This window comes from Temnothorax longispinosus, chromosome 10 (genome assembly GCF_030848805.1).
Source record: "Temnothorax longispinosus isolate EJ_2023e chromosome 10, Tlon_JGU_v1, whole genome shotgun sequence".
NCBI classification, from domain to species: domain Eukaryota; kingdom Metazoa; phylum Arthropoda; class Insecta; order Hymenoptera; family Formicidae; genus Temnothorax; species Temnothorax longispinosus.
This window is the reverse complement of record NC_092367.1, coordinates 3,857,191-3,870,018: the sequence shown is the minus strand read 5'-3', so window position 1 is coordinate 3,870,018 and position 12,828 is coordinate 3,857,191. Positions and strand designations below refer to the sequence as shown.

Sequence of the window (12,828 nt, the reverse complement as noted above, 5' to 3'; positions counted from 1 at the left end):
GGCTGTTTCTACATCGGGATGGGAGGTAAAAGCGCGAAACCCAAGATTCCCTCCTATGAGCCCTACCAGTGCTGTCCCACCAAGCTCGCCCACGGCACCAAGGTCGCCAAGGTCACCAAAATCAGCCCAAATATCAAGGACAAGAGCAAATTTCAAGGTACCGGCAGAACGGATAAGCCACTACTGCCGGCTTTGAAGCCGATAAATAAGCTCACGGCCAAGGACAGCAAAAAATCAGCAACGATATCATCGAAAGTCGACAGCGACGCAAAGGAATCCAAGTCCAAGGCCAAAAGGGGATTTTTCGGAAGCGGTAAATATATATTTCAACTAGCCGCGAAGTTAAATGGCTGCCCACACGTACGGTCCATCAACCACTTTGGCAAATTAAAAGTAAACGTCCACCGAGGAAAACAGATTTTCATCGACACGACAACCGCACCAATTTCTTTGAAACGAAAACCAAATCGGACAGCAAACATGCAATAATATAATATAATATAATAAATTAATACAAAAAATTAACTGAACTCGAATTGAAAAACAAAAGTGATCAGTGATAGATCGTCTGCTGTGGGTAGCGATTTAACGTGTTGCCTTCTTTTGGGAAAAGTTAGCGAGCGATGAACGCGATAAATGCTTAGCATAACAGACCGAAAAGGAAATAGTGAGCTCGAAGATAATAGATTTTTTGAGGCCGAGCCACCCGGAGCGCGAGAAGGTTCGCTACAGCGGAAATAAGATCACGGTCACCTGACTTTTCGTCCTCGTATCTCGGATGCAGGTACCTCGCGGGTCTCGCGCGGTCCATGAAGAGCGTCAACGACGCACAACTTCCGGACGAACAAGACGATCGAAGATTCGACAATCGACACGTGACTTCCACGCGGCTCTGGCACCGGCACCGGCTGGATTCTCCGAGTCCTCGAGTCGTCAGAATAACGAGCACCGATTCGTTGATCGCGCCGACCGATTCATTAACTTATCGAGCTATTTATTCGAATGATCAATAATTCGGCCGATCATTCGTAAAGCGTAATCTTTTATCGTGTAATAATTCAGCGAGCCGACGGTGGAGCTAAGATTATTCACGAATTACAAGAAACCGTTTTCTCGCCTTAACGATTAGCGATTTTATTATATTTATGAGTTATTGCCAATATAAAATGTTTTTTGGACAATCTCGTCTCGGCGATACGCTTAGAAAAGAAATTCGTAAAGCAGCCTAGCTCCTAACGTTTGTAAAACTCCCATCCCGCGTAAATATACAATGTCCTATGTGATATGCATTGGTCGATCCAAAATATCTGCTTTGAATTCGGACCACGCGACCCCTCGAACATACATCGTCATTGAAGAGGACAGACGACAGCATATTTAATACGTAAAGGCGCGAAGGATCGTGATCGTGAGAATGATTTTTCTGTCCTCTCACTGAGAGTCGGGGTTGTCGGTTGTTGCAGTTGTGGCTGGAATACCGTACCTCATGAAGGTCTAAATGGCCGACACGTATATCGACGTCTGGACGCGCGAGGTCGAGCTGTGAACGGCGCCGGCGATTAGGAAATGAAGAAAGAGGACTCGCAGGACGATGGTCGAATGAAGGAAAAATTCGCGCGACGGAAAATCCGCGCAATGACGGAAGAAGTCAGGTGCTCTATGTTATTATATGCTAACAGCTCGAACAAGATAAATTTCGCCGCTGAGCGAGTTAAGATTTCATGTCTCTTAAATGAACGAAACGTCTCGTTGTTATTTAACACATTATTGTCATCGTTTATCGATTATCAACAATATTGTCCCATCATTGTGTTCGCCGTCGAATTCACTTCTCGTCATTACTGTGTTATCATCGTCAGCGTTATCGTCATCAGTATCACAATACACTGTCATTTTCATCAACGACGTCGTCATCTTTCTTCTCGATATGTTCATCCGTGTGTCATGCGTAAAAAAAAAAATAAATCCGCGAGCGATTTTAATGTTTCTGTTAATATTACGTATGTAAGGAGCCTAGATGTAAACGCATCCTACGATCGATAAAAGGACATTATAGAGAAATAATTCGCATCGGCTGTGCATATACGATACTAAAGATATTCGAGGGGAGTAATTTTCGATAGAAAGTATATCAGTTCGGTGCCTGCCGATGGTCACGATATAAATAGAATTATTCTCGCAACGTATGCATTTCTTATGTAGAATCTCGATCCTTAACATCCGACCGTCGTTTAACGCTGAATATTTATCGATTTTGTTTTGCTCGTTTAACCCGTTAACGTCACGAAGAGCGATACCGCTGATTTATTGCATTTCAACGACAACATTCGTACGCAGTAATGGGTAGGACTTTATAGCATAGGGAAAAGAAAGTGTGAACAGTCGCTGTTGCCGAGACTATCGATAGTGTTCTACCTAGATTTTGCGCGGTACACGCTCTAGCGTATAATTTAACGTGAGAGAGATTAATCGTTTGTAACTAAACCCTTTCATTCTGGAGCCTCCGTTTTATCGATCTCTGTATGCTTTCTCTTCTATCCCAATAAAAACCTACTGATCCTCGAGCTAACTTCCCTCTTCAACATTATATTTATAAGACTAAAGAGATCTCAAGAATGAAATGGCTGAGGCTCAGTTAGCGCGAAGCTATGAACAAATGTCTTGCCTATAATTTAATTTATAACGAGATTTCTTAATAATACATGGAGTTCCTACAGTGTGTTTATGTCAGTCTTCTGTTCTAAAGCGGGAATAAATCAGGAATATTATTATTACAAATTTGACGATGTCAATCAAAAAAATTTCCAGTTTCAAAATATTTGGCATCGTAACATTTATTGAAATCATGTATATTGCAATCTTACCCTTGAAATTTTGGAATTTATGGATGTTCGGGATTAAAATGATACAAGAAAAGAAAATAAAATCTTACAAATTATAAATATAATTATATGTATTGTTTTTTTTTTTTATCTAAAACGTTACTTTTAATCCCGGCATAAATATTTCTGCTCTCTCTTTGCGATATGTTGAGATTCGACACGGGTGTCTTGTTACTTCCAAAATTTCTAATGTTTATCTAGCTTATTAGGTTCATACTGATTGTATAAACTACTACAAAACAAAGAATAGCCTTTCGAAGAATCGCGCAAAAAACACTATAATAAAAGCATCTATTTATTTATTTATTTATTTATTTATGTATTTATTTATTTATTTGTAATTAAAATACTTTCTCTTAAGTATTCGCCATTTTCTCGCTCAGTGTCCGCTCTACGCAAAATACAAATACGTCATCACTGTCGAAATTGTCAAGTTACAGGCGGGATTCGCGTAATAATACTGTGTCGCGATCTAAGAGTGTACGGTCGATCATTTTAGGTACTTTAGAAAAATTCGTCGCGTCATTAACGAATGAAACTTTTTGTCGCACTGTATCTGTGATCACGATTATCAGACGTCATGAATTATTGCTCGTGAACGTTGCGTGCGAGACAATAAATCCGTATTATTCGCATAAGAGCAGCATGTACGATAATAAAAGTCGATATTATACGATAATAATAAATACATTTCCTAATATCCTTTGTCTTTGCTTTATCCACCATCGCTCTAATAATGATACACATTCCATTATTGTACATACGCTTACACGACCGCACGATACAATAATGTTTTGTCAAAAATTTCGAGTTTATCATATAATTTCCTGATTGCTTGATTCATAAAAATCTACATTAAAATTATGTAGATTATATATGAATTAATGCAGAAAAATCATAGAAAGTATAGAGATAAATTATTTATCTTTATATACGGTAAAATTAATAAATTTTTATTTTTATTAAGTATACTTATAAAAATAAAGCTTAATTTTTAATACTCATTTTAATCAATTTTAATAATAATTTTTTCATACAACCTTTAAACAAGTTCAAATTTTTTAGCTTAATTTGTTAAAAATTACTGTCCTTAAACAATCTTTAACAAATTAAGTGTACTTGCAATTTTTTTTAATTTTATCGATAGTGATAAAATCACATTACAAAGATATAAAACTTCGTCATTATAAAAATCTTTATATTTTCATAATAAAACAGTTTATGAAAAATTGAAATGAATAGCCATTCCAGAACAGCGTCAGTATGAATAAAACTATCGCTTTATCGACATATTATTTTTTAATAAAATGAATTATTATGATAGTTCTAAATACCTATTATTTTTATAGCTAAGCTAGCGTAATATTGTCACAGAAATCTGTTCTCAAGAAAAATCTTAAAAAAAGAATAACTATCTTGGGCTTCAATATAATTTTACGCATAGATATTTTACCAAAAATATGTTTTTAATAATACTTTATGTTGAATAATATTTGTCATTATTATTTTAAATACAATCATAAAACTATATTAAAGATTTTTTACTATATATTGTCCTTGTCAAGAAAACAATTTGAAAAATATTAAAGTTAAGATTATTAAATAACTAACACATAATAAATAAAATGTGAGGTATAGAGTATCAATTGAAATTAATTATGCTAGCTTAGTATGTAACGAAAAAAACACTAAAATAAAACACGAAACAAAATCAAATAAGATAAATGTTTTTTTTTCAAAAATATCTTCTCACTATTAATGCTAAATCAAAAATCCAGAACTTATGTCCGCATTTTATAAAACATTTCGTACACATCTGTGTAATAAAAGTTGTAGTTTTAAATAATTTATAAAAAACTTTATATATATGTATATTTCTTAATAGTGTTGGAGAGAATACCTAAATAGCTCATAATTTTAAAAATCTTTTTCCAAATTTCGAAGAAGATACTATTTGTTTCAGCATTAATTCAACTCTGACTAGCAAAATATTAGACAAGTAATTGTCGTATTATCAACTGGGCCATGTATAACATTTAGGTAATCTTCTCGACGAGACCGAAGTACTCGAATGGATGGTGAAACAGAAAACTGATGAGAGCATTGAAGAAATCGACCGTGAGACTCTCTTCAAATACATCGAGACAAAAGAATTTCTCGCTGTCATATTTTGTAAGGAACAATTTCGAATCAACGTATTTTACACGAAAATAACCGATAAAAAAACTCAGCTCGTTTTTTTATTTCTTTTATTTTTTTTATTTTAAAGTTTTAAATATTATACACTTAACATCGTACTATGAATATATCTGTTGTTAGATATCTATTGTTAAATACGTTATGGATTAATATGTATAATCAATTATTTTCTTATATAATTTATGATCTATTTTCGATAATTTTATGCGAAAGGATGAGTCCAAAACGCGTATATTAAATTTTTCTTATATCACGCTTTATTTTCAAGAAAATCAATTTTTAAAATTAAATAATTGATTTTCAGTCATTATGCACTCGATTAAATATTTGAAAAAAATTTTATATTGTAATCAGAATAGTAGGAGATACTATAATCACCATACGTAGGATTTTATATGTTACGTAACGAAAAATATTTAGACAAAGAGGAAGATCCAGAGAGTCCCAGGGTGCTTAGGCATATCGAATTGATTGACGATGAGGCAGCGGAATACGGAATAAAGATTGTCAGGATGAAGGATCGGCTAATGGCGAAGAAATACGGTTTTCGAAATCCACCCGGCATCACTTACTTCCGCAAGGGTAAGAACATCAATTATGATGGTGACATCGACGACGAGGAAGAGATCCTCGACTGGTTGACCAACCCAGAAAATATGGAACTCACCGATCACATAGAGCGTATCAACAAAAAGATGTTTCAGAAAGTCCGACAAACGACAGATTATTTAGCTGTATTTTTTTGTGAGTGTCAATGTATAATCAATATAATATAGTGTAGGACAATTATGTTTGCGTTTATCATTTCTAATATGTCGCGCGTTTGTTTAGACAGCAACGACTGCAAACAGTGCGGCCGAGTATTGGCGGAAATCGAACATATCGACGACGAAGCCGACAGCGCCGGTATTAAATTTGTCAAAATCGATGACAAACAATTAGCTAAGCAATATGGTGTTTTCGCGTTACCCGCCATACTATTCTTCAAGATGGGATCAAAGGAACCAGTTATATATGCAGGTACAAAACGGACTACACGAATTTTCTACCAGTGAGATAGATGAAAATTGAAAAGGTTGATTTAATAGGGGATCTGTACGACGAGGAGCAGATTTTGCAGTGGTTGATGACGCAAAAGGACCCATCGGGTGAGGCGATCGAAGCTATGGAAGGCGAGGCCCTATTAAATTTGATACGAGAATCGGAATCCTTAGCCGTATACTTCTGTAAGTTCCTGAATGCCCCGAGAATAACTTCGTGATAAATTATCCAAAAGTTTATCGTTAATAGCTTCACGCGCTCTATTTTCTCCCTTTATTTAGTTTATTTTCATTATGTTATTAATTAATATTTGATTATCGTGTTGACGGTCATTTTTTTGATAGTGACAACGCCAGTTTGTTTCACACTTATATCTGTTCCCTTTAAACAGCGAGACTGGACAAAAAACTGCATTTCATCAGGGAGATTTCCGTAAAAGAGCGACTTTGCGGAATGTTAAAGGGATACTTCTTGATTTCGCGATATACTTCTTTCTGAACTTGTGATTTTTTCCTCCTTCCCATTTCATAATCCTTATTAAATTAATCTTTACAATAATTAATCTTTGTATAATTATGACTGTAATGACGAGATACTAACTCTCTAACAAATGGATTACTCGTCTCGGTCTCTCTCCTTATTCTTTCTGTTACGTATCTAACGCTGTCGACTTTCGCTCCGATGCTGTACACTTTGTGTACTGATGCCGTAGGGAACAGAACGCTTTGCGACGTGTGCCAATCAAAAACGTACCGCAAGCAGATGCGCCAGAGGGAGCACAGGACCGTGGAACATGCAGAGGCAGTCGAACACCACGATGGTACAACCGATCAAAGCAAGATCAAAATTTATCGATGCCCTGAGCTTCCTTGCTGTCTACATCTCTCTTTCTCTCTTCTTTATCTCTTCCTCTCTCTGTCTCTCTATTTCTCCTTTTTCTACTTTTCTGTGATTTATAGTTTATATTTCAGTTATCTCAATCATAGATAACCGAGATATAATCCCAGCACATGCACAAACACGCACGGAGAAAAAAAATCGACCGTTGGAAGTGTGTAAAAGCATATTTTGTTATTTGATTAGTTGATATTACAATGAAACTTATCTCATCGGTAAATTTGTTTGTAAAAACATAAATTTGCCATCAAAGAAAACATAGTTTACTGACTGTTTTTAATAGATAACAAATTTTATCATTGTAATCAAACTCCGTTAGCATTCTTTACATTAGTGTTTAACATTAAATCCTTTTGCTTTCCGTATAATAATTGATGATATTCGTATAAAATTTACTGAGCAGGCAAACTTTTTTCTCCGTGTACAATCACGTGCGATTTATCGGTACGCAATATACGCGAACTTTGCCGGAATCCGGAAAAGTTTTAAGAAATAATGCGTGCCAGCGTAGTGCATGCGCTTTTTTTGTAGAAAAGATAAAAATATAAAAGAACACTGATGATGGACACATTTGTGTACCTTAAATATGCTGACAGAATATTAAAAAAATATATATAAATCTTTTATATGTTTAATTATAATACCGGAATGTACTTCGGTTCTCTCTTTTTAACCCCATCAGTGTTTTCCAAATTATATTTATTTTATAGCTAATAAAAACAATTGTGGACGTAGAACCGCCACTTTCCAGGCCAAACATTTGTAGGATGCTTTCTCCAAAGAAACGATGTATTTCTCTCTCTCTCTTTCTTTTTCTTTCTTTCTCTCTGATATATTCTCTATAGTCTATGTACAATTACACAGTTACACAGGTGCACGTGCACGTGAGCAAAGCATGCGACATATGAGAACAGAACACAAGCAGCCAAGCAGTAGTGACCTACAGATCCCGATGAGCATGCAAAATTCTCTCTCGCTTATTTCGTCGATGAGACAGATGCTCTAATATCGTTGAGAGTTCAAACATCACGTATAGATCGTAGATGATCGATTCTTGTCGCAGTATTACTCACAATTTATTACGTGTAATTGCCTTGTATTTAGCAGATTCCTTCCTCGTATCGAGTAGATCTTTTACATCAACGATATCGATGTGCAATATTCCGTTATCTAGTATCGCCTCTCTATACTTTAAATAGATTAGATATTATTAGTAGATTAAGCTGATTAGAGACCGCGAATTCGCAATAAAAATTCGATAATAATAGAATCTCTCTTCAGATCCTGACGATTGCGCGCAATGTGTGGCGATACTCGAGGAATTGGAGAACATTGATGACGATTGTGATAGACACGGCATCAAATTTGTAAAAACACAAGTAAGTGGAAACATCAGTGATGTATCAGAATCACCTTTTCGTTCTTTTTTATATTTTATTATTTTTTTATATTAAGTAAGTAAGTTGGTTTATTATTAATAACATAACCAGAAAGGAGGTTTTGTGTTTTGTAAAAAAATTAAAAATGTAAAATAAACATTTCTTATATAACCTTTCGTTTCTTCAAAAAAATTTAATTTGAAATTTAAGAAATTAAGATCTCTTTTGACTTAGGTTTGTATAACTTTTAAAAATAATATTTTAACAAAATAAAGATATAACAGTAACTTTTTTATATCAAAAAGTAAAAATATGAAAATGTAATATTTGAGAATATAAAATTAATATAAATATTTCATAAATAATTTTTTTCTTAATTGTCGCTATTCTTTTCATCTACATGAGAACATCCTTCATTTTTGCAGGATTTCAAAGTTGCTGAGGACTATGGAGTGACTGATTTACCAGTATTAGTCTACTTCGAGAATCAAGTACCGAACGTGTTCGAAGGTTTGCAGTTTTGGCAATTAGCTTCCCCGATAGCGATTTTATTCACAATTATTTGTCTATAGGCGATCTTTCTGTGGAAGAAGAAGTGTTACAATGGCTGATTACTCAAAGAACGGAAGATCGGATTGAACTGGTCACACGAATGATGCTAGAAACGTCTGTCGAGGAGACTCAATACTTAGCGGTTTATTTCAGTAAGTTAATTACTATCGAAGATCAAGATGTACTGTGATTTATTCCAGTATATGAATGTAACATCGATATCTTTGTAGCCAAGCAAAATTGTCATATATGCGACGAGATTCTGGAAGGCTTGGAAAAAATCGATGACGAATGTGACGTATTTGGGATTCATATGGTGAAAATTCAAGATCCGCAGCTGGCAAAACGATATTCGATCAAGACGTTCCCGGCTCTAGTTTATTTCCGAAACGGCAATCCTCTTCTCTTTGAAGGTTCCACTACCTATATCCTAATATACTTTATTATTCTTGACTATATCTAAATATTCTTGTTCTCGTAACGAATAAGGATCAAGAATTTTAAAATGTTGCATGCGTAGGGGATCTGCAAAACGAAGAATCCGTCCTCGAGTGGCTAATTGACGATGAGAATCGAGAACTGGCCGATGAGATAGAGTCCGTCAACGACAGAATGCTAGAGAGACTTCTCGACGAATCTCCTTTCCTAGCCGTCTTCTTTTGTATGTTACAAATAATCGATCTTGCGATGTTAAACTTTCTATGTAGAATATTCCTCACTAAGCACAACTTCTTTTCAACTAAAGATTTTTGAACTTAAATCAATTTTCAAAAATATTGAAAAAGGTTATTGTGTATCGTAATTTTACATTTTTCAACCTTATATATTTTTGTATATAATTAAAATTCTGTCAAAGCAAAATTTGAAACTAATTAAAACTTTATCAAAGTAAAATTTAAAATTAAAAATATAATTTTATCGTCTATTCATTTCTGTAAAGCTTTGTTTTCTTTTTTTAATGAAGAAAAAATAGAGATCCGAATCAGCTCAAAAATCCGCAATTCAAGGAAAATTAGTGAGATAGCTGTTTTGATACTGAAACATACACACATACATATATTTTCTAGATGACGAAGATTGTCCGGAATGTGATGAAATTATGGAAGCACTAGAGAAAATTGATGGCGAAGCCGATCTTTTCGGTATCGACTTCGTTAAGATCTCCAGTTCAGAGGCTGCTGAAAAATATGGCATTCTCAATGTTCCGTCCCTCGTGTACTTCCGAAAGAAAATGCCGCTCGTATACGACGGTGATCTCATGCAGGAAGATAAAATCCTACAATGGCTCACTTCTCAAGATGTGTTTGAGATTAAGAATGAAATAGAGGAAGTTAACAGGAAGATGCTAGACAAATTGTTGGACGAGAACGAGTTTCTCGCAGTTTTCTTCTGTGAGCAAATCTAAATTACAAAAATACAAATTGTGTGACGCTATTATATTTGACAATGTCTCGTTTATCTATTGTTTCTAGATGAACATGACAGTCACGAATGCGAGGAAGTGAACGAAAAACTGGAAGAAATCGACGACGAAACTGACAATCTGGATATTACATTTGTCAAAATGGCAGATCCCAGATACGCTAGAAAATGGGGAGTTACCAAGCTTCCCGCGATTGTTTATTTTCGTAAACGTTTCCCTAGTATCTATAGAGGTAAGAAACTTTGCGGCGTAAATGTAAAAGACATATTTGAAAAAACGGCTTATTATTAAGGATCGTTTTTCTTCAGTGCTGTTTGATTTTAATTACAGGTGATTTGCACAAAGAGATGGACGTCCTCGAGTGGTTACGCAAAAACAGATATCGGCAGCCGGAACTCAACATCTATATGTACATGCTGATTGCTATTACCATCCTCTTCCTCATGTACACCGGTTTCCTTCTGTCGTGTTTCCGCTCGGAGCCGACCGCGCCGGTCGCGCATCCCAAGCAGGCGTGAACGCACGAAAAATATGAAAGTGACAAATAAAGTAAAAGACAGGACTCGTGAACTCTCGCGCCTGTGTGTTGCCCGGCACTCTCTCAATATTCTCTCTGATTCCCGTACACGATTATATGTGGATAGGTTCGTCCGGAACGAACGATTTAACAGCGCTTTACGCGACAAGTAACGATGACCGGGAACGGAAGCGAACGGCCTGCCCGTGAGCGCGTCCGGACCGCTGTCAAACGTTAAATAATATTGCGTGAAAGAGAAGGAGAGAATGTGTCTATTGACTGAACTTCGTCATGGTACTTCGAGTCGAAAAGTACTCGCGCGTAGGTAGCGCGAGCTACAAGTTTTATCTCTCGGATATTGTAATATGCGAGTTCTTCAGTCGAGCTAAAAGATATGTAATTTTAGCAAATTGACATCGATACTATTACATTCTTCGTCCCACAGAAAAAGATACAAGCGATTAATGTTTATATTATAAAGATATATAATATGTAATCATATATAATATATATATATATACATGTGTATATATAGACTTCCTTAATGTATCATATACATGTGTCATATATATAATATATTAAGGAAGTCTACTGTAATATAGGATATTTGTTCAACACTTGGCCCACCTAGTATCGCTAATCCTAAAGAGTTGGTATATTTGGTTGGAAGATTTTCATAACACGACGAAAATATTGACGAATATCTTCATCGCTATTTATTCTTCTTCATAAGAAGATATGATATTACCTTCTACCTTTACCGATTGCTGTTGTTATTAGTAAGATTACTATCATCTATCACTGGGCACGGATACACCGGGACATTTAGGCCGCGGCCTATACCTAAAATTCAACATAAAGTTTGACCTGAAGCTAGTTTCGGCCGCCTATCAAATGTTTACAGCAGGCGGCCTAAATAATTTAGGTCGAATTTGAGGTATAGGCCGCAGCCTAAATTCAGGGTGTAAACCTAGCCATTATCTCGTTAATGTTATCATTATTGTTCGCCTAAATTACCGCTCTTATTGATACTGTTATTAATACTTTATTACTGCTGTTATATTATCGTTATAATTATAATCATAATTGTAATTTTATTATTACTTTTTATTATTATATTATATAATTATTATATTATTATTGTTAATGTAATGACTAATATGTATGACAGCGGTCTGTATGACATATCGTATAAACTTCCTTAGTTTATGTACGGTAGCTCTTATGTCAGCCAATCTTTCGCAGTAATTAAAGCAATAATTAATAATCGTTATCTTCTGATGATATAATTATATAACGACACAGCAAAGAAAAAATTATTTTTATATACTTATCTCACGAGGGGGGCTGTGTCATCGTTACTATAATGAATAAGAAGCGCAACTTTGGACCAACTCCAAACTGTTATGCCATTTCCATCTGCCAAGTGTGAATAGAATTACAATACGAATAATGACGTATTATATGAAAAAGCGAATCTCCTTTTAGATTGTGTTCGCAGGATTATAGATAGATAATAATTGTACATGTTATGTATTATAATTCTTTTGGATACTCTTTTGATTCTGCGATGTGGATGCGTATAGAAATATTTCAGTCACGAAAATATATCATGAATCCATTTTTCAAAATAATATAAAAATATACTAAAATTGTTACAATCATTCTATTAGTAGAATTATTTTACTATTAATTATTGGCGTGTTATTCCAAAGTTTATTATGATTTAAGCAATGCAAGTAAAACAATTATAAAAACATGTTAATAAATTTATTGTCTTAATTGTGTAAGACATTATATTGATTACTGGCGCATTTTGTGACTTTCGAAAAAAATACCCATCGTGCGAAAAATAGATGAATTTAGAATGTAAGCCAAAAATTAAATAAAAAATGTAAATCGAAGACTAAAATTTTTACTGGCAAACGTAACGATTAA

General features: G+C 34.7%; 2 protein-coding genes across 4 annotated transcripts in view; both read left to right on the top strand.

Annotated features, from left to right (window-relative positions):
* Positions 1-3,582, top strand: part of LOC139821174 (uncharacterized) — a 4,908-nt gene extending 1,326 nt beyond the window's left edge. The window contains exons 2-3 of the mRNA XM_071792023.1: positions 1-313; positions 1,464-3,582. The exon at positions 1-313 is cut by the window's left edge and continues 5 nt beyond it. Of these exons, the coding sequence (XP_071648124.1) occupies positions 1-313; positions 1,464-1,498 (348 nt within the window). The 3' untranslated portion in view covers positions 1,499-3,582. The remainder of the gene's footprint in view (positions 314-1,463) is intronic.
* Hlk (hulk) overlaps positions 1-12,103 on the top strand; it is a 33,148-nt gene extending 21,045 nt beyond the window's left edge. For 2 of the 3 annotated variants that reach the window (XM_071792020.1, XM_071792019.1), the window contains 13 exons: positions 4,923-5,054; positions 5,502-5,825; positions 5,913-6,101; positions 6,170-6,307; positions 6,835-6,942; positions 8,301-8,398; positions 8,824-8,908; positions 8,971-9,102; positions 9,181-9,363; positions 9,471-9,611; positions 10,018-10,341; positions 10,423-10,605; positions 10,704-12,103. In XM_071792020.1, coding sequence (XP_071648121.1) covers positions 4,923-5,054; positions 5,502-5,825; positions 5,913-6,101; positions 6,170-6,307; positions 6,835-6,942; positions 8,301-8,398; positions 8,824-8,908; positions 8,971-9,102; positions 9,181-9,363; positions 9,471-9,611; positions 10,018-10,341; positions 10,423-10,605; positions 10,704-10,891 — 2,225 coding nt within the window. In that variant the 3' untranslated portion in view covers positions 10,892-12,103. The remainder of the gene's footprint in view (positions 1-4,922; positions 5,055-5,501; positions 5,826-5,912; positions 6,102-6,169; positions 6,308-6,834; positions 6,943-8,300; positions 8,399-8,823; positions 8,909-8,970; positions 9,103-9,180; positions 9,364-9,470; positions 9,612-10,017; positions 10,342-10,422; positions 10,606-10,703) is intronic. The other variant, XM_071792021.1, reaches the window with a different exon arrangement.
* Positions 12,104-12,828: the final 725 nt, after the last annotated feature.